Genomic DNA, 21,027 nt, shown 5'->3' on the forward strand with positions numbered 1-21,027 from the left:
TAAATCTCACATTCTCCTCCCCATTCTCTACCTTTCTGACTAGAGGATCCTTGAGTGCTGCATGGGTTACCCCTCACTACTGATTTAACATGCACAGGGTCACAAGACGGAGCTTAAGGGCATCAGGAGTAGTTTGTGAGGACCAGTTCCACCTCATACTATTCACCTCATTCAAACTTCCTTTCCCATGTTTTGTACCCACAAGGCCTAATCAGAAAAATAAAGACAGAATTCTATGCTGATTGAAAAAGCAACACTAAGCTTTATGCATGTGTGTATTTATGTAAATATGCATTTTCATTCAGAAACTTACAAGGCACCTGCACTTAGTTATACAAACAGTTTAAGCACAGCCTTATGCCCAGCATGGCCCAACCCAAAAGTAATTCTGAGTGTCTTTGTTCATGTCAATCATATTATAGTCTCTTTTTTTGGTACTTCTAGTAGTTGATGATAGGAACCATCATAGTGTCCTGATAGTCACATAATAGATTTTCAGTTGATAAATGGGATCCTTGACACACTTTGACATTCTTAAACTTTATATTTACTAGTGAGGGAAGAAAAATAAAACTACTTTGATGTACAGGACTAAGCTCTAGACTCCAAGGAGAGCTCCTCCCTTCTAGCTGGGTGGTCTTGGGCAAGTCACTCAACTCCCTTTGGTTGAGTTTCCTTTTCTATAAAATGGGGATACCATTCCCTTCCTGGAGAGTTGTGAGTCAGGACTAATGAAGTAAGGAATAGGAAGGCACATGGTAGCTCAGTGGCTCACCCTGCAATAAAAGACACCACTACTCTCGTCGGAACTTGGGTCTCCTTGTTGGGAGGTAGCTGTGGAGGCCACGGGAGCTCCGAGGGTTGAGACCAAGGCCCTTGCAATTTCCTTAGATTTGTCCACACATGCTCTGACCTCTGGTGGATAAAAGCAATTTTAGACTTAACTTACCAAAAATTTCAGCCACAGTTTCCACATTTTTAAACATCCCACTGAAGAAAGTGATATCTAAGTGTAAGAAAGAAAACAAATGAGAGTCTTGGTTTTTCCTTTTTTTCACCTCCCTGTCCACCCTCTAGGTAAAGTGTACATAAAACCTTTCTTCATTCTCCAAAGACAAAATTGACCTTGGGCTAAGCTAGCTTTCTACTAACACAGGTTACCATGGAAACCTGATAGAGATGAAATGTGAATTCCATTACTGGGTAGCATTGCACAATGGTACAAATGACCCCTGGGTGGTAAGGTACATCTGGACTGACAGGAATTATGGGTGAACTATAAATACCTGGTACGAAATCATCATCTTGGGTCTCATTCAGTGTGATGACTCTTATAAACGGTCATCCTACTGGGTGTCCTAGAAATTATACCCACGAGGTCATTACTAGAGATACTGATTCCTGTGGAGAATGAAGCTTCTAAGCCGGGGCTGGTCATACAGCTGCTCCACATAAGTCCCATTCTCTTGTACCTGAGTTGTTTGTTATCTGGGATCCCCAGGACTGCTGTGTAGATTGCCGTGAGGGCTACTCTTGCTGAAGAGGAGTTCCTGCCATGGCCTGCTGGCATGCTGTGTTCCTTAGCTTTGATTCTTCTAAATGCCAAGTGTGGCCTGTGAGTCTTAATGTCTAATTAAAGAAGGCCTCCTGGTGGGCATTGCACTTCCTCTAGAAGTTATGCCATTTGGAGAGAGGCCACTTGTCATTTGCATCTGAATGGGACTGATTACTTTGCAAGTATGGACTCACGCATGAATAATTTGGTTGACCCAACTCACTCCTCTGAAAAGTTGGAAATGAATGCTTGATTCAGGGCTGACATCACCAGCGAATTCACTATGCATTATGGTCTTCAGCCATGCCCACCTTCAGGGACCCACCTGAGAAGTGCTTATAAACTATCGCTGAGAAAATTTTCGCTTCCCCAGGAAACAAATATGGATCCTCCTTTTTTACAACCAGAGCAAGCAATATATCATTTATCCCTCTTGGTCTTGCCTTCTTGGAAGCTCAGAGCTCATTCTGAAGCTAAGATACAATTAATATATAACCTTCACGTCAGCCCATTTCCTGCCTTCTCCTGGTTTCCCTTTTCAGCTGACCTTTGTCTTTGACAGAAATTTTTAGACTTTGTCTCAGTTGTGAGAAAAAGGTTGGGCCAGACACCAGGGGAGATTGTTGGGGAGATGCTTTTGAGTCCCACTTCAATCCCTTTACTTACAAATGCCACAGCAGTGAGTGGCTCTAGGGTGTATTCAGAAGGGATCATTTTCTCTGCCAATATCCTAGACAACTTTCTACTCTGCTCCTAAGAAAAGTTCTAAGAATCCTTACTGATATTGTTTGGGAGTCCTGGAGGCAGCTCCTGTGGAAGATGTGGAGTGTCCAGAGGATGGCCCCCTATAAATAAGGAAGAGAAAGTAGGGTAAGCACAAACACTGATACAATTCACTTGCTGGACTAAGGCCAGAAGGCGACAGCCAGACAAACAATGGGAATTCACATAAATTCAATTCCATGCATATTTCCTAGAGCCTGCTATGCACTAGATTTAGGAGGTAGTTCCTGAAGGAAATAAGGGGATGGCTGGGGTAGCCCTGATGTCTTATATTGGTAAGCCTTAACAGTGGCATTCTGGTTGGGGATGGAGAGTTTGGGAGACTTATCTTGAAGCCGTCTTTGTGTATGAAGCATCCTGTTTTATTTAGATTGCAGGTTTGTTTTGGACTTTCTTGACATAAGGCATTGGTGGAAAGAGGTAAATACATGAAAAATACCCCAACCCCCAAGGAGTTTATATAATAATAGAGGATAAGGGTTTTCCCCAGATTATCAGCATCAGAATCACCTGGGATGCAGACTCCGTAAACATTCTGATTTCTATGCTCTCACTCAAGTTTGATTCAGCCAGTCTGGACTGGGACTCAGAAAGAAGCAATTTTAGCAAGCTCCCCAACTAGTTTTGAAGCTGATGGTCTCGAAACCTCGCCTTGAGAAATGTTACTTAATGGTGTAATAACAATAGTGCTACCAGTACCCAAATGCAACCACCACCTTCAGCCAAGACTTCATCATGCTGGGGGTGTGAAGATGCAGCCTGGGCTAATGGGACAAATATATGGGAGTTGGAATCCCAGGTTCAACACAGATTTGCTCTCTAAAAGTTCAGAGAGCTTATAGACTTGTTCCTGCTCATATTTTTCTTTCCCTAGCAATGTAAAGCTTGTAAGTAGTTGGAAATGCTCAAAAGGGTTTTGTCTTTCTTCGTCAGGTGGAGAGTTATGGAGTCAGCACTGTCCATCTGACACTGTGTAGAAGCCCCATCAATCTGAAAGTCACAAAGGGCCATCCTTCACAGAAGCATGTTAGACTAAATCTGTTCAGGAAGATGCCCCCAGGTGGTGTCTGAGTTGGCCTTGCTTGGCTTAGAGCAGGTTTCTCAGCTTCACATTATTGACATTTTGGGTTGTGAAATTTTCTGTTGCTAGGGATTGTCCTGTGCATTGATATTTAGCAAGATTGTTCTGTGTTGTATATTTAGCAAGATCCCTGGCCACAGATACCAGCAGGAAACACTTCCATACACACTTTCTTCTGATAAAACTCATTTCCTTGGAGTTTCCACAACGCATAACTGAGAGAGTCACTGAGGCTCACCAAGTCCTTCCTAGTGGAGACAAAACCACCACTGGTGAGAGGAATAACAACAGTGGGTGCTTGTCCTTGCTACCAGTACCAGGACTGGCACTACCAGTATACCATCCCACAAGGTTCCTCAAACTTCAGTCACTAGCATATTGCCTCTACTATTACTTATTAATGCGTATTTTTAAGTCAGCTCACTTTTTTTTATTAAAGGAGAATTTGATTTACTTTTCAATTATAAAAAAGTTTGTTTCATCTGGGAGTTACAGATGAATTTGTTAGCACATAATAACATTTCTTAATGCAACATTTTAAGCCAACTCACTTTTTTGTTGTTTTATTACAGGGTAATTTTATTTACTGTCCAATTGTAAAAAGTTTGTTTCATCTGGGAGTTCCAGCGACTCTAAGTTTGTATGCACATAATAGCATGATCCAAAATATATAAAGCTAAATTTGACATAATTGAAAAGACTATTTTAAATCTGTCAGTGGGAGATTTTTAAAAAATAAGCCACATTGCTTCTAAAAAGGTAAGTATTTTTACTTTTAAAGGAAACTTTTATTTGTAAATGGGAAACTATGGTAAAGTGCTGACTAGAATGAACAAAAATAAGTTATAAAAATTGTAAAACAGTAAACATTTAAAAATTAGAATTATAAAATGGGCATCTATGCATTACCCACTATCATCAATGTACCCTGCTATGGTTTGAATGTATGTGTTCCTCCAAAATTTATATCTTCGTACTTAAACCTCAAGGTGATGGTATTAGAAATCAGGGCCTTTGGGAGGTGATTAGGTCTTGAGGCTTTGCATTCATACATGAGATTAGCATCCTTCTAAAAAGGCTGGAGGGAAATAGCTAGGTCCATTTGCCCTTCCGCACTTCTTTCATTTGAGGACATAGCACTCATCCCTTCTGCCATGTGAAGATAAAACGAGAAGGCCCTCACCAGACACGGAATCATCTGGTGCCTTGATCTGAGACTTTCCTGCCTCCAAAACTGTTAGAAGTGAAATTCTGTTCTTTATAAATTACCCAGTCTGTGGGATTTTGTTATAACAGCATGGACAGACTAAGCTAAATTTGACAGAATTGAAAAGAAAAACTTTCAAATATGTCAGTGGGAAAAATTGTTTTAAATAAGCCACCTCGCTTTAAAAAGGGTAAATATATTTTTCTTTTAAAGCAAGCTTTTATTCATAAATGGAAAGCCATTGTAAAGGCCCAGGACCCAGGATCCACAGAAGGAACTGAGAGCAATTCGGGATGGTTGGAGTATGGAGACTAAGGCAATCATGGTCCCAGCTGCACTAACCCACCGTGGTCCCCCAAATATGCCGCACATTTTCACAGTATTAAGTCCTGCTTTTGCCTCTTTCCCATCTTTCCTGACTGAAAAACCCTTGTCCTCTAATGACTCTATGCAACTTTTACCAAAACCCCCTACACCCTTAGCCACACTCTGCACCTTAGCTGTTTTTCTATCAGCGTCAATAACTATCATCAAGGGAATGGACAGAATGACTGGGGTCCTCGTCCTTTTATCTGGAAAGTCTTAAGGTGACTCTTTTGTCCCCACTCCCCCCTGTTTTACAGGTAAAATGTCAGAGGTTTAGAGAGGTGGCACCTGCCACGGCCACAGAGCACAGCAGGAAAGGGAATAAGGATCAGTGTTTGGCCAACTTCGTCACAAGGGATGGCTGGGGCACAGTCTACAAGAGGGCAGCTCCAACCCCCTATGACCCATCTCACCAAAGGGCCTGCCTGCAGGGGGTCTGAGGCTGAGGCACCCACAGGGTGTGTGGGTTGGGAGCCTGCTCTTCCACCTGCTAAAGGTGTCTGTGTCCCCAGAGGTAATTCCATGATGAATTTGCTCCCCAAGATAATTCCATGGTGAAACGATGAGGTTGACGATGAAGGTAATGTCCAACAATGCAACCCATGTGTTAATGAAGAGGGGAAAGGGAACAGTGAACATAAGAAGCTGTTAATGATAATAGTAACAAATAACTGGCTTAACCTTTAAACACCTGTAGCATACCTTCTGATGTTATTTCCTTCTACCTTTACAACACTTTTTTGTGTCAATGTTATCAAATCTTGCAGACCTATGTTTGTCTCCTACCACTCCAGTACTCAAAACCTTCTGTGATTCTCTAAGATCTCCAGCTTCTTAATGAGTAATCAAGGCTCTTGGGGAAGCAGCCCAGCCTAGTGATCATGGCTGGAAAAAGATCCAGTCCAACCAGCTACCTGCCCGAGGATCTCACGCAATTCAAAACTTGCATCCTTTATGTTTTCACAGTGGATAAGTGCAGAGTAAAGGGCTCCAGGTCAGGGTGTATGAATGCATAACGGTTATTGTTTAGAAGGATATTAGGGAGCAGGAAGGAGTGTTGATCTTATAGCCATGATATCTCCCACCCTTTCATTCTCTGAAGATGTAAAAGTGTGCCTGCTTTAAAGCAGCTTTTTGTTCTCTCAGAACATGGATACTATTTTGTAAAATGCTCTCAATTAATAGCCTGACATACCTGAGGACTGACAGCCCTTTCCATGGAATTTTTAGCTATATAACCTTCTTCACACCTTCCATTCCCAAGTTATTGGTTTGAGGTTGCATTTCTCAGCTTGAGCTCAAGCCAAACCACTTAATGAACAATTACCTGTTGCCATGGCCGCGTGACATGGCTGTAATGTATCACAGATGATAACGTCTTCAGCTGCCATCTTTGGACTGCTAAGACGTGTGCCAATATCCATTATTTTGAACTATTTGTATAAATTGATGTGTCATTAGCATTTTCTGTTGTACCATCTCACCTCTACGTGATTCAAATTCACATAAAATATGACTGCATTATAAGGGTTTTTTTTGTCCAACAGGCCTGACTTAAAACCTTACCTCTACCATTGTGTCACCCTAACAAGTCACTTAACTCTCAAAGCCTCATTTTTCTGTTGGATAGAATGGAAGTAATAAGCCTTACCTCACTGGATCATTACAGAGGCTTTCTAGGTAAAGGGGTCAACAGGAGCAAAAGCTGAAGGGTCTGGAAGCAGTTGGCTGTGGGGAGGGCAGACTGGCAGGAAAGAAGACTGCAAAGGGAGGAGGATATCAATGATGTGGACCCTGAAGGCCTCAGAGGGGTAAGTTGTGGAAGGTTCTAAGTAGGCACAGTGATGGTGGAGTCATAGGAAGGCACGATCCATGAAGACTTGTTCACTAGGGGTGGGTAACTTTGGAATCTGTCACTCATGTTCTCAGTAACATAAGCCTCTTCCTGGGACATGGGACATGTCCTACCTCTAAGTAAGATCCCAGGGATGTTCATGAAACTCACTGAAACCACCTCTGCCTTAAGGATTCTGAGAGGCTGCAGGGGATGGAAATAGACACTGAACATATCAGGAGACCAGGTTAGAGCCTTCACTTTCCTACATGCCGGCTGTGAGACTTCGGGCACATGTTCTTTCCTCGTTGAGCCTCACTTTGATCCTCTGTAAAATGAGACAATTGTATCTGCCTGGCAAGATGCTTCCAAACACAAAATGACTCATTGTATATAATATAACTGCATAGGCCGGGCGTGGTGCTCACAACTGTAATCCCAGCACTTTGGGAAGCCGAGGCAGACAGATCACCTGAGGTTGGGAGTTCAAGACCAGCCTGACCAACATGGAAAAACCCCATCTCTACTAAAAATACAAAATAAACTGGGCGTGGTGGCATGTAATCCCAGCTACTCAGGAGGCTGAGGCAGGAGAATTGCTTGAGCCCGGGAGGCGGAGGTTGCAGTGAGCTGAGATCACGCCATTGCACTCCAACCTGGGCAACAAGAATGAAACTCTGTCTCAAATAATAATAATAATAATATAACTGCATAATTCCAGGCTCATGGAAGATCTCAACAGTCTGCATTTGTTTTTCACACTGAAGAAGGGAAAAACAACAGGGTTTAAAGAGATCTAAAGATGATCCTATTCAGCCCCCACTATAGAGATGAGAAAACTGTTGGATAGAACTTGAAGGCAGAGTAGGAACTGCTATCTGGGATTCCTGAACCCCAGCCAAGTACTCTCACTGTTATCCCTCTTCTGGCTATGCTGTTCACTGCAGCCCTCACACTTGTCCCTACATCCAACTTTATTTTCTCTGTTCTCCTTTTTTGAAGCATCCTTCACTCACCTATCTAACTCCTATCCAATTCCTGCCTTCTCTTTAGCCAAGCTCAAGGACACCTTCTACAATTATTCCTAGGCTAATGAGACCTTCCTTTTTTGAAGCTTTGGCATTTATGTGTATCATGGCACAGAAGAAGAAGCATGGGCTTTAGAGCACAACAAATGTGAATCCACATTCCAGCTCAGTAACTTCTTGGTTTTGTTACCAGGAGCAAAGTTCTATATCTCTCTGACTCCAGTCTTCTCATCTGTAGAATGGGGCTATTTGTGAGTTTATATCACAGGACATTGTGAGATTACATGAAATCTTACCAAGAGATAACATGAAATGACACGTGGACTCCTGGCGGTAACATGTGGGAAATGGGGTCCAACTTAAGACCGAGGACTGTAGACCCAAATCTTTGCAGGGATGGGCAGATAATGTAAACAAGTAGCAGTCCAATGCTGGGAAGCAATAGGGAATGGTGGGGACTGTGGAGAACCAGAGAGACCCAAGTTACAGCAAGACAGGCAGTTGTGACTCAGCACCAGGGCTTGAGAAAGGAGTCTCACCATTTTTATTTTTCAAAAATTTTTTTTGAAATGTTAATTTTTTGGTAAAATCTTCCAATTTTAAACTCTTGGCTTAAATTTAAAATAAAATATTTTGTGGCCTAAGCAAAACAGGCTGATTTCGGTTTGAAGGTGAAAGGAGGGTGCTTTGCTTTGGGTGTTTGTGAGGCTGCGTGGGACGGCTGGTGCTCCATCTAGGGGCAGGGATGGGAGCTGACCACGCATTTCTCAGGTTCCAGTGCCAGCCATGTATTCCCTTTGCCAGGTTTGCGGAATGGTTCCCATGAACAGGGAATTCCCTCCTGCCTGAGAACTACAGGCTTTGAGGGGACTGTGACCTGTAAAATGCAGACTTTCAGGCAGGGAGGGAGACTTGTGACTTCAGTTTCATTTGAGCCTTTGTCAGAAAGCTCATGTAATTGCTCTGGCACATTTTTCACTGGGCATAATTGCCTTGGAAATTAATCAGCATAATAACCAGCAGCTAAGAATATCTGCGGCCCACTTCAGCAGCAATAGTAAAATTTGCCTGTTCCTTGGCAATTACTGTTACTGCACTCTATTCCTTTGTGCAACTGATAATTAAGTTCCTCTTCTGGAGGGTGGGAGATAATCTTATTACCTATAGATGTTAATAAGGTGTGCTTTCTTACCCACACTCACACTTACTTTCAGGATATAGACTCCCACACGTTATTATTAGCAATTAAAATAGTCACCCTGGATGTGAAACTCTTTATCCCCGAGGACTAAATTAGTTCACTCACAAAGTCCAACAGTGCAGCTTAGGGAGATGCATGGTCAGAGGGAATGTAAGGACAAAACTCACCAGAATGACATTGATTCTGATTCAGTAAGCTTGTTACACGCAGAAGGTGATGAGCATCTGTCCTGTTCCAGGAGCAGGACATTGCATTTTGCAGGCATCACCTTGTCTGATCTTCTCCTCAGTATTGCAAGGCACATTCTGTCATTACCATTTTATAGACAATGAAACTGAGACTCTTCGATGAAGCTATAAAGCTTTTTCTCACCCGGTACGTACGGCTTTCCTTGATCTGGCCCCTGCTGCCTCTGCTGAATCATCTCCTACCTTGAATTTCATGTTCCGGAGATACTGAAAAGCTTAGATTTTCTAGACAGCAAACTGCTTCTTGCCATCCTGCCTTTGCTTGTACTGCACCCTGGGGCCTGGGATGCCTTCCCTTTCTCTGTTCCCCTCGCATTACTGACTCTCACTGACATTTTATGGTTCCATTCAAAGTTCAAGGATCCCTGCCTGACCCCCAACCTGGCCTGGGTCAGGGATGCTGCCCCTGTGCTAGCATAATGTTGCAGACATCCTTCTCTCATTGCACCTGTCACCCCATGTTGCAATGATCTGTTTATGTAACCATTTCCCCCACTAAACTAGGGACTTCAAGGTAAGCACTGTGATGTATGTAATATATTGATATATGTATATACTTACATTATACATATATAACAGAAACCACAAGTTCAATTGATAACTGTTTAATGAAGGACAGAACATGCAATAGTTGAACCACACCATCAAATGGCCAGTGAGTGGTGGCCTGCTAGAATCAGAGAATCTTAGTCTCACAAACTTGAAGCAAACTTAGAATATAACATCTTTAGATAGTGGAATGATAATGTCTATTGGTGCTTTAGAATGGGATTTCATGGTATTATGTATTCTACTGAAAAGATCAACCAGGATTGCACAAAACCCACCTTTTTCCTCAGGTCCCTTCTCAGAGGATCTAGAAGGAAACAAACATGCAGAGGACAAGGGGGAAGTGGGAGCCAACACATGGTGGTGTGATGTGGGGGCTGCAGCATGAGCTTCAGTGCAGAGCTCCCAGACAAAGGGAGCATGTGCTTAGGTGGGAGGGCCAAGGGATCTCCCTCTCCTAATGCAAATGTGGCCACCATCCCACTGGCTGACGCCTGCCCTTGGAAGTCACAAGGCAGCTCCGAGTGAGAGTAGAGGAAGCACAGCAGTCGCCCTGGCTGTGTTGAGGGAGCCAACATGGAAGCTGCTCCCCGTCCTGCTGCAGGGATAGAGACCCCTGGAGAGACCTCACCACGCACAGAGACCCTCCTCATGGTCAACACTCACAAAGCATTGTCTTGTATCTGACTCAGATTGCTACTGGGGCAGCCATGAGAAGGGACCTTGCGGAGCTCCAACTACAGGAAGCATAACTGACCGAGGGCCTACGGCTGTGCTTGGAAGTCCAAGGCAGGGTTTGCACAGAGGCCTCGTCCCCTTCATGCCTGCTCCCAGCCAATGTCCCAGGGCATGTAGGTATACCACAGTGGGCAAGGCTCCTGGGGCACACGGGACTCCTCCGGCTCCTCTTGGATGACCTTGCCAGCTTACATCCAACTGAAGTCTAGGGCACATTCACCTCCCCTCTGCCCATCTCCTTCACATGCAGAACTTTCTGAAGGTCTCTACCTTTCACAGTTGCCACTCCATGTTTTTCCTCACAGGTGTTTCCTCTACTGCAATCTGCACACTTGATCTAGTTTGGGCTTCTGTTTCTCAGAAGACCCAGATTCAGACACCACTCCCACATCTTTGAGTCAGAAGCCTCAATAACACCTTCCCTGCTACAGTGTCTGGCCCCAGAATTGGCGAATATGTTGGGCAAGCAGTCTTATCTCAGTGGTGGTCACACACTTACCCTTGAAAAAATTGGGGCTGCAGGTCAAGCATGTTCAATTCACATGTAAGTGGATACGATTGCACATAAACTTTCTGTGACTGTAATTTTTTGAAAGGTAGGTGTTAACATTGGAGAATAAAATCTCTTGGGATGTACCAAAAATGTTTGTAAACATTTATAATCGTAGAGCATATAATTGTCATTTTTGTCACCACAAGGTAGTTGCAAACTAATAAAAGAGGGAAGAAATAAAGCAAGAAGACAGAGAGGAATATGTTTAACCATCTCAATTTTATAGAAAAGGACATTTAAAAGACACGTGGGAAAGATGGTGGGGGTGGGCCTGTTGAAGGGACAGTATTCAAATGAAGTAATTACATGCTAAGCTGGAACTATGGTGTAAGATATCATTACTCACCGGCATGGGGGATCATCAGCACACTGGTGAGGAGAAACGCAATCATAGCAGGAGAACAAAGGATGGGGCTTAGGCAGCAACTGGAACAGACTCCTGGGAGAGAAGCCAGCAGAATAGGATGGAAGCATTTTCAGAATTCCCATGAAAGAACCCATGGGACCCCCATGTCCTTTCTTGGTCCCACAAGGCATGTGGTAAAAGGAGAAAGCCCTGAAAGGGTGTAGGTCCCAGTTTTGCCACTAACTGACAGTGTGCCTCTAAGAAGATTATGTTCCCTCCTTGAGACTCAGTTTACCCATCTGTAAAATGGAAATGTAGCCATGAGCTCCCTGAAGACACAGCCGTGGGCTTCTGTATTTACTGATTGATTCCATGGTCATTTCTTCCAGGCCTGCCTCGCGTCAGGCATCAAAGGATTGAGGATCCAGGAGTGCAAAGTGAGGAAAACACACTCCTTACCTGAGTTGCTCATAGACTAATGCGGAAGTGAGGCAAGGTAACAAGTGCTGTAGTTTGACTTTTGTTAATTGAATTTTAAATAGCCCGTACTTTATGATATACCCAGCATTCCCAATGCACCTTTGACATGTAGGTTTTGAACCTTTCAACCATCACTTGACATAGAAATAAATCCGACAACCACATGGTGGCGCTGCATGCTAGCAAACAAAGCTTTTCCGGCAGCATCTCCCTCTTCCTTCCCTTCCTCGGCTTTTGAGTATTTCGAATACTTTGTTGAGGTCCTGAGAGTTCAATAGATACGCCTCAGAGGATGCTTTGGGGGCAAAGGGGAGAAGCGGGCAGAGTCCAGCAACCCTACTGCTTTTCAATTGTAGCTGCCGTTCTGCTGAGATCAGCAAATATTTAACTTCAATAAGCCCTTAAGGACTCTAGCCAATCCATTATATGTTTAACAGGGGGGCGGGGTGGGAGGCGCAGGAAAAAGACCAGAGGGATTTTAAAATAATCTTTGCCCCCTTAGAATATAACTCCATAAATAATGTAAATACGGTTGGTTGTCTTGTGCATATTCTGCATTTAGAACATGTTTTTGGGACAAAGTATGAATGATAACACATCTTGATCCATACCACCCTAGTGGCACACACAGGGCTGCTGGATAGGGCTGTACATGTTGTGCACTGCACAAAAGCGCTTGGTCAGGAGGGTCAACTAGATGCTGAAAAAGCCAGAGCTTGACTCTGAAGCTTGTCCTCTGCAGTGTTGCATCAACCCGAAGGAAGGAGCACTTTGTAAAATTTGTTCTCCCAGAGACCAAGCCTGCCCCGTATTCTGGTGGTCCTGCATATGTACCCAGGGCCGTGACGGGTCATTCTGCCTGTGAGCAAGGCTTGGTATTAGGCAAAGTGTCCCAGAGGAGAAGACATTGTAGGTTGTACAATCACTACTCTATGGACCTATCCCAGGGTCTAGCACAAGCTCTGGTGGCTGCAAAATAAATGTTTGTTGAATGAATTTTTTTAAAAAGGGTAGAGTGTGAGTTCTTTGAGATTCTTACTCAGCTCAAGAATTCTCTAGTAACCTGGTTACTGTCTCATTGGTGCAACGCTCTGCTTAGAGCCTTTTTTAGCCACACAAATTCCTAAAGCTGGTTAACTTTCAAGGTGAGACAGTCTCCCTCACTGTTGGGTGGAAATTCAGTTCTGACTGATTCCTTCTCAGGCCATGAAACAAGACTGAAAATTAAGGGGGAGACAAGAGAGGTCTCCAAATGGAAAGTGGTATGCCCTGGAAAGTCTTGTGGTTAGCAGAAGGCACTTCAGAGGAGCCCAGAGACCTCATTGAAATGATACCCACATGAATGGGGCCAACATGAACTTGGACAATGTAGTCACTTGCTGCCACTCAGTATGTCAGGTATTTTATTGTGACCATCACACCGTGACAGGTTGCCAGCATGTCTGAACTTGGAGTGGCATTGGGATCTTCCAGTCCAAGCTCCTGTTTTACAGATGAGATCATTGAGGTTTAGAGCCTGGCAAATCATGGCAAGAATGTCCAGCTTCCCAGGTCTCCTGACTCCAAGTCCAGTGTCATCATAATAACAGTACCTATCTGTGAGGCTGTTGTGAAGACTGAAATGAGTTAATCTTTGTGAGGCACATACAACAGCGCCTGACATAGAGAAGTTGCTTAAAAGCATTAAGAATTACAATGATGGCATCTGGCTCGAGGTTAAAAGCTCAATAAGTAGTAGCTGCTACAATGAAGGCCTTTATGCTGTTCCCTAATCCCCTGTAAGAGTGGAAGGCCCTGTCTGGTGAATGAAGAAGAATGATCAGTTTTGCACAGTGGATCTCTGTTTTTCTTTTGTGACACATGTTTCAGGGGTGCATTCCCCTGGGGAGTTCTGCAGCTCAGATAAGACGGCCTGAAGGTCATGTTCCATTACCTCCTTGAAACATGTTGCTTGAATGCAAATGAGCCAAAATGACTTTATTAGAGACATAATTTTGACTATGCTCTAATTTATTTTTGCAATAAATTATAAGGAGGTATGATTGGGTGTTCTTCGATAATGGGGAGAGTTTCAGTAGGGGAAGATGAAAAAGTCCTGGAGGTGGACAGTGGCGTGATTGCATATCAATGTGAATGCACTTAATGCTCCTCAGCTGTACACTTAAAAGTGGCTGACATGGTCAATATTATGTATATTTTACCACAACTTTTTAAAAAGTAAGTAATAATCTTCATGACCTTATTCCTTTAAACAACATTTCATGGATTAGGTCATTCTTTGTGTCAGGTGTTCCACTGAGCATGCCCCACTTGCTGTCTGGTGACAACCCTCCAAGACTTTGGCTATCAAGACGCCTCACTTTCTAGACCAGGAAACTGGGCTCAGAGGGTGAGTCACTTGCCAGGGCAGCCCTTGCCCAGAAGGGGGGGCTCTGGCAATGACCAGACCCAGGTGGGCCAGTCTGACGTGTTCTGGCTCCAATACCCTAAACTGCTAGGCCGGACCTTTGAGACAAACTAAGCATTCCAGTGATGATTCACTGCGTAACTGTCACAATTATCGGTAGTACTTGCTTGGGAGGACCCTTAGGGTGGCCAGCTTCTTGCTAGGGTGTGGTGAAACACAGCAGGTGACAGCTTCCTTGCTGCGTGCAAAGAAGGAAAGTCAGTGCCAGCTAGAAGGTGCCAGTAAGAAGCACGTGGTCAGCCCTGGGCAACAGTGAAGATGACCCGAATCCAGGGTACGTGCACATTAGGGTATGTGGGTGGGATGGTGCGGGGCTGCTTCTGAAATCCAGTATCCTCCTGTTGGCCAAGTCAGGCGCCCTTGGCTGTGGGGCTGTGTCTACCTGGAGGAAAGACCTCCTTCTCCTAATTTGCCCAAGGAAGTCTCTGGGGCTGTCGTGGCCTCATGGGTCAGTGCTCTCCTTGTGGGCCTGAGAAGGCTCCCGAAGCCTCGCCTTGGTCTGCATGCCAGTTTGGAGTCCCGGCTCCCCTAGCTGTCTCCCAATGGCCGGTCTCATGGCTGCATAGCCAGTGTCTGAGCCCAAGGCCTTGCTGGTTGGACAGACCTGGGCTGGGGTCAGGGAGTTCAGGCTCTGCCTTTTGCTTGTCGAGTGCCCTGAGCCAGGCACTGAAGATGCCTGGAACTCATTTTCCTGGGCAGCGAAATGCATATAATGGTGTTTTTTCATCAGGGAATCATGAGGGTTAAATGTGATGAGTCTTATAAAGGTAGAACACCATCTCCGGCTGACTGCCCATAATTAATGCTGATTGTGTTTCCACACCAGGTGCCCTGGGCGGGGTCATTGCCCAGGGCTATGTAGGATCCTCACTAATGTGAAGTGGTGGATTTTTCCCCCGGGTAAATTTTCCAGGTGCTCTCTGTCTGGCATTGCATCTTTTCACAGATCGACTCAGAGCAATTTGGGTTTTCAGCTATATCCTGGAGCAACATCCAGGTCTCAGACAGCCCTGAGAGCATCCCCTACCACCTTATCCTCCAATCATTTATCTCCTCATTTCCCCTCCATTCTTCTCTCCCTTCCTCCCTCTTTCCCTCTCTCCCTCCCTCCCTTCTACCCTCTCTTTCTCCCTCCTTTTCTTCCTTCATCAATTTCTCCCACTTTTCTTCCCTCCCCTCCTTCCTCCTACCCTTTCTCCCTCTTTCCATCTCCCACCCATTTCCCTCCCTCCCTCACTCTTTTCCTCCATCCCTCCCTCTCCCCCTCCTTCTCTTTCTCCCTCCCTTCTTCTCTTCTCCCATTCATTTCCCTCCTTTACTTGCTGTCTTCCTCACTCCCTCCCTCCCTCCCCTGCTCTCTGTCTCCCCAACCATCAGGAATAACAGATGCCTACCGTGAAGGCTCCACTGGAGTGCAGCTGGATGAATGCTAGGGTTTGAACAGGTGCAGACTGAGTCCTTTATACCCCAAGGAAAGACCCTTAGCCATGTGATGCCTCTCCCCACTCCTCACATCAAGAAGGAAGCCTTTCATGAATGTTGGCAGGTGGGCTGCCTCTGAAGGGAGGAGGCATCATAATACTATAGCTTGGAACAGGTGAAGGCTCCATATTAAGAGGCCCCATCTTGAGCCTCAGAGGAGACCCAGGCTCTAATTAGAGAACAATGGGTTCCCTGTTCTACCCCACCTCACCTCAAAGGCTAGGAGGCCCATGGATTATGTCTCAGGGTCATCATGGGAACTCTCGGGGGATGAAAGACTGATGAAAGTCATGTGGGCTCTCCTGCAAGATAAAGGGCTGGCTTTGTCTGGTCTAGTTCATTCTTTAGCAAGAGGATTTCTAGCGTGATTCTTCTTATATGTTCTTGGCCTCAGACCTCGGAATTTGATGCCTCTTTCCTTTAGGGCTTTTCTGCCCAAGCTGTGGAGTAGGGTGAGGTGGGGCTTTATAATCAGACTCCCAAGGTTCCTCTGCCAGCCCTGCTACTGAGTAGCAGTGTGACCTTGAGTTTGTCACTGCTCAGCTTTAGCTTCCACATCTGTTAAATGGGCTTAATCCTACTAAGACTGCGAGGCTGAAGAAAGCCATGTATAGTGTGTGGTATGGGGGCTCATTAAGTCCTAGTTCTTTTTGTCACTTCCTCATATCCCCTTGTGAAGGGTTTTCTTTCCTGATTTTGAAAGGAGAACTGGCATTTATTGAGTATGTGTAATGTACCACAAGTGTTTCATAGGATTTTGCCTTCATCATCCCTGCAGCAGCCCTTCCATTACTGCTTTCATAATCCTAGGAGCAAGGATTAATTAGCTCCACTTTACAGATGAGAAAAAATGGTGTCGTTGAGGTTGAGGCATTGTAGAAGCTCACGTGTAATGGAAGCATTCTGGAATGCAGGTTAGCCTGGCTGTGAACCCTCTGAGTTGCTCACTCTATGGCCACCTCCTGAAGAAGCAGGACTCCTCAAACGGTTAAATCAGGGCACAATTGAGCCTCTATGGAAGAACCCATTGAAGGGCTTCTTCAAATAAGTAATTACTCTCATTCATTGAGGCTTGTGTTTATAGATCATTAACTATTGTTCAGCATCTCATGTGATTTGAGGAATGAAGATGCATTGTCTGTAATATTTTCTCATTAGCACCAAAGACCCACCATCTCTAAAATGACTAAGCCCATGGGCCTCTATGGCTCAGTGTAGCAAAATCCATCTTTTCAGCATCTCAAGAGCATAGCTGAGATTGTTATTATGCTCAAGAGCATAACTGAGATTGGTATTATGCCTGAGCAATACAAAGGCATAACAATCTACACAGGTATCTTGTTCGAGACATTTCATGGGGTTTTGAGAAGGATCATTTTTTCCCCATAGCTTACAACAGAGTATCTTAATCTTAGCACTGTTGACATTTGGGCCAAATTATTCTTTTTCTGTAGGAGTTGTCCCGAGCATTGCAATATCGCAGGTCTCTACTCAACTGATGCCAGTAGCACTCCCTACCTTGTTGTGACAACCAAAAATGTCTCCAAACATTGCCAAGTGTCCCCTGGGGGCCAAATCACCCCTGATTGAAAACCACTGGCCTTCAATATCCCTGGAACCTTGGCCTTTTACCATTCTGTTGGTGGAATAAGGTGAGAGTGAAGTTTTCACAAGAACCCAGACATAAGAGGATAAAGTCTGTTCTAAATGAGAGTTTAAAATTTTAGATTTAATTATGACAGCACCTAAATGTCTTGTTCACACAAACCCACAGCACTAGTGCACCTGTGCAGAAATAGGGAGCCACACGCACACACACACACAAACACTTAGAACCATGCACTGGGGCCAAGAAACAAACACAATCTTTCTCCTCTCTCCCCCTTCTCCTCCCCCTTTCCCTCTCCTCTTTCCCTTCCCCTCCTTCCTTTCCCTCTCCCTCATCTTCTCCCTCTGCCTTCCTCCTTCTCTCTGTCCCTCTCTTTCTTTCTCTTGACAACTTAGCTGGTCTTCTGGGCATGAATGAAATAAACAGAAATGCGCTTGCACCTTTGCTACCTGGAAGAATGAAGTTTAATGACGTTACGCATGTAACTGCACAATCTCCTTCATCAGAACAGATACAGTCACTGTCCCATCTCTTTCACCTCATCTGCTAACCACTGGTGGCCACATACACACTAATTAGTAGGAGTTCCAGATCAGTAGCACCCCCTGAGGCTTTCTTATTGCCCTAGCTATCCCCTAAATCAGGACACATTCAGCTCAGAAGGGGTCAAACCTCTTATGAACTCCAGGAGACCAGTTGGACTCCAGGCAGTCGTCAGCCACTCCTGGGCCCTGTTTTCCTTCTGCCTTTGCTGCTGTTGTGGCTGATGGTATGACTATAGAAAACTGGCCCCAAGGAGTCCTCTGAGCCTTTGTCCTTGATGCTAGGCCAGATCCTTGCATAAGCCTCAGAGGTATTCCGCATTTGAGCTTCTTAAAGATTATAGTCATGCTCAGTCATTATTCCCAAAGTATGGGGTAACTGGGTTCACATGGGTTTCCCCACAAGTGAATAGCCCCAGTCTTGGGCCCAAGCCATCCATCCATTCTTCACCTTCCTTGATGATAAGTTACTCTTTGAGGAACCTTGAGGACCCTCTCCTGTCAAAGGTCCTTAATTAATATCCACACAAGGGTTGAATCAAATTAACCCATGCTTAATGAGTTTGCTTGGTTCCTATCCAGGTAGAAGTCCCTTTGCCTCCCAGAAAATTTGCTGTATCCTCTTCATCTTTGCAAAAGTCATAACAATATATATTTATGAGCTTGACATTTGCATAACTTGGAGAGTCTTTCAAGTGTTCTGGAGAATAAAAAGAAATCTTTCTGCATATGATTAGAAAGAGAAATGTCTGGCTGATCCTCTCTCCAATGTCCAAGTTCTACCTCCCCAGGCACCTTGTGGTTCACAGGAGTGCCAGGGAACTCAGGGGTCTTCCAATGGCAGAAACTGTTTTCTACTTAGATGATGAACAGAAAGTGACTTTCCTCACCCAAGGGCAGCCATAGATCACAAAAGGGTAAAAAAAATACTTATGGCCCAGCAGAGTCCTAAGGCAAGAGAGTGGAGAAGGAGCACCAGGCACATCAGGAGAAAAGCTGTCCCTGGTAATGAGAAATAAGGGGTCCGTGCAGAGCCACTGGAGAGGGCACACATGCTCTACGTGGAGACTCAGCATAGATAGGGATACTGGAGCAACCGCAAACCTGAACATAGTGAAAAAGGAACCTGATACAATGAAGGTGGCAAATCAGTATGTGGGAGTGCAGAAGAAAGTTGACTCCACAGATGTACTCCACAGATGAGCTCAAATCCTGCACCTTCCAGAGGAACATCTGGTCCTTGACCAGCTCCTGGGGAATCCCCTGTAAATCCTTGGAATATCCTGCCTGATGAGTGTCTCTTATACCTGGGGCTTTGTGCCATGACAGATAGTTTATGTTAACAATGTGATTTATGGTGGGGCCTTAGGTCATGCAGTATCAGCTTGACCTCTAGAGGGACTGGAGACTGAATAACTAAGTTTAGCCATGCAGGCCATGAAGGCACTCCATACCTACTCCATACCCCCAAACATCCCCTGGACACCAAAACTTGGATGAGCTTTCCTGGCTGACAATACTCCACGTGTTGTTAAACATTGTTTCTGGGAGGATTAGATGCTGACTGTGCAACCCCACTGGAAGCTTGTGCCTGGGCTCTCTTGGACTCTCTCTAGAGGTGCCTTTCACATTTGCTGCTTTTCATCTGCATCCTTTTGTTGCAATAAATGCTAAATGTGCATATAACAGTTTTCCCTACCTCTGAGTTCTACTCATGAATCATTGAACCTGAGGGTGCTCATGGGGACCTCTGAATCCAGTGGGTCACACAGAAGAGGAATCAAAACAAGATGTCAATAAAAACAACTCTCTAAACCTCCTCCTAATGATAAAGTTTTCATTATCGCCCACTTAAGGGGGCTTGGAAGATTATACAGATCCCATACCATGGCAAGTCTGATTGGTTGTACATGTTTTAGTTAACTATCAGTATATGTGAATCTCTCTAGAGTATGAATTCAATATTAATTTATGCTTTTGTTGTCTTTCAAAAGTCTCAAGTTTAAGTCACCTCAGGTATTGTGTCAGAGTCTCCATGGCTGAACTGGTTTGTGCAGGCTAGAGTGCCCACGCATCCCCAGTTTTTAAATTGTCAGGATTGCCTCAAGCATTGTAGGAGTTTCTTGAGCATGAACACTAGATTTCCATGACTTTGAAGCAGGCAAGGAGTCTGGCATTACTGTATTAATTGTGAGGTCTCTAACAAGAAAACTTCTACCTTCAATGTTTTGCACAGATTCACAGGAGAGGGAAAAAAAATGCTACTTCCAAGAATAACCATCATTAAATTAATTGATGATCTAGCTGGAGCCTGGGTGAATTCTTCAAATGTAGCCCACTCGGGACAAGAGCCAGGGTGGATGGCGTATCCCCTGAAGTCATTGTAATGCCCTAGTGTTATTTTCAAGGCCTCACACAGACTTGCAGATATTCTCAAGGCATTTTTGCTTTAAGGCTGAAAAAAAAGCAGAAGAAGAAGGAACTCAAGGTACTGAGATATAAACACTTTAGAGACATAAATTAAACCCTGATGTCACCAACAAGGGTCTAGGCTCTTCCAGAGAGCAAGTGTGGGGCAGTGCACTGGACAGGGGCCACTAGGGGTGAGACTCAGAAGGTGGAAAAGACTCATGCAAGACCCCATTGCTAGTTAGCATCAAAGTCTTGTGGGGAGCAGCCCGTATTTCTCCACTCACTGCCCAATGCTCTTTTCCAATACCCAGCTGTATCTAACGCATCTCTAGAGCTTGCACGAGGCTAATTTAAACTCATTAATAAGTTGTTCAGTAAATGTAATATGTTGTGTGCATAGAGATTTTAATGCGGCAAGGACGAAAGAACTATTGAATTACGTGTTTGCAAGATTTCCTAATTCCTCTCCTCATACCAGATAAAGGGATTTCTATCTTTGATTTCTGACTGCCCCACCCCCACTCCTAATGCCTATATTTTTTTTGG

General features: G+C 44.5%; 2 protein-coding genes across 2 annotated transcripts in view; both read right to left on the minus strand.

The window, feature by feature from the left end:
• Positions 1-15,865, minus strand: part of OC90 (otoconin 90) — a 35,890-nt gene extending 20,025 nt beyond the window's left edge. The window contains exons 1-4 of the mRNA XM_003830096.5: positions 15,831-15,865; positions 11,490-11,582; positions 2,335-2,400; positions 950-1,006 (exon numbers count right to left, since the gene is read on the minus strand). Coding sequence (XP_003830144.1) covers positions 950-1,006; positions 2,335-2,400; positions 11,490-11,535 — 169 coding nt within the window. The 5' untranslated portion in view covers positions 11,536-11,582; positions 15,831-15,865. The remainder of the gene's footprint in view (positions 1-949; positions 1,007-2,334; positions 2,401-11,489; positions 11,583-15,830) is intronic.
• Positions 15,866-17,968: 2,103 nt separating this feature from the next.
• Positions 17,969-21,027, minus strand: part of HHLA1 (HHLA1 neighbor of OC90) — a 49,821-nt gene continuing 46,762 nt past the window's right edge. The window contains exon 17 of the mRNA XM_034966613.4: positions 17,969-20,524. Coding sequence (XP_034822504.2) covers positions 20,481-20,524 — 44 coding nt within the window. The 3' untranslated portion in view covers positions 17,969-20,480. The remainder of the gene's footprint in view (positions 20,525-21,027) is intronic.

Source organism: Pan paniscus, chromosome 7 (assembly GCF_029289425.2).
Source record: "Pan paniscus chromosome 7, NHGRI_mPanPan1-v2.0_pri, whole genome shotgun sequence".
NCBI lineage: Eukaryota > Metazoa > Chordata > Mammalia > Primates > Hominidae > Pan > Pan paniscus.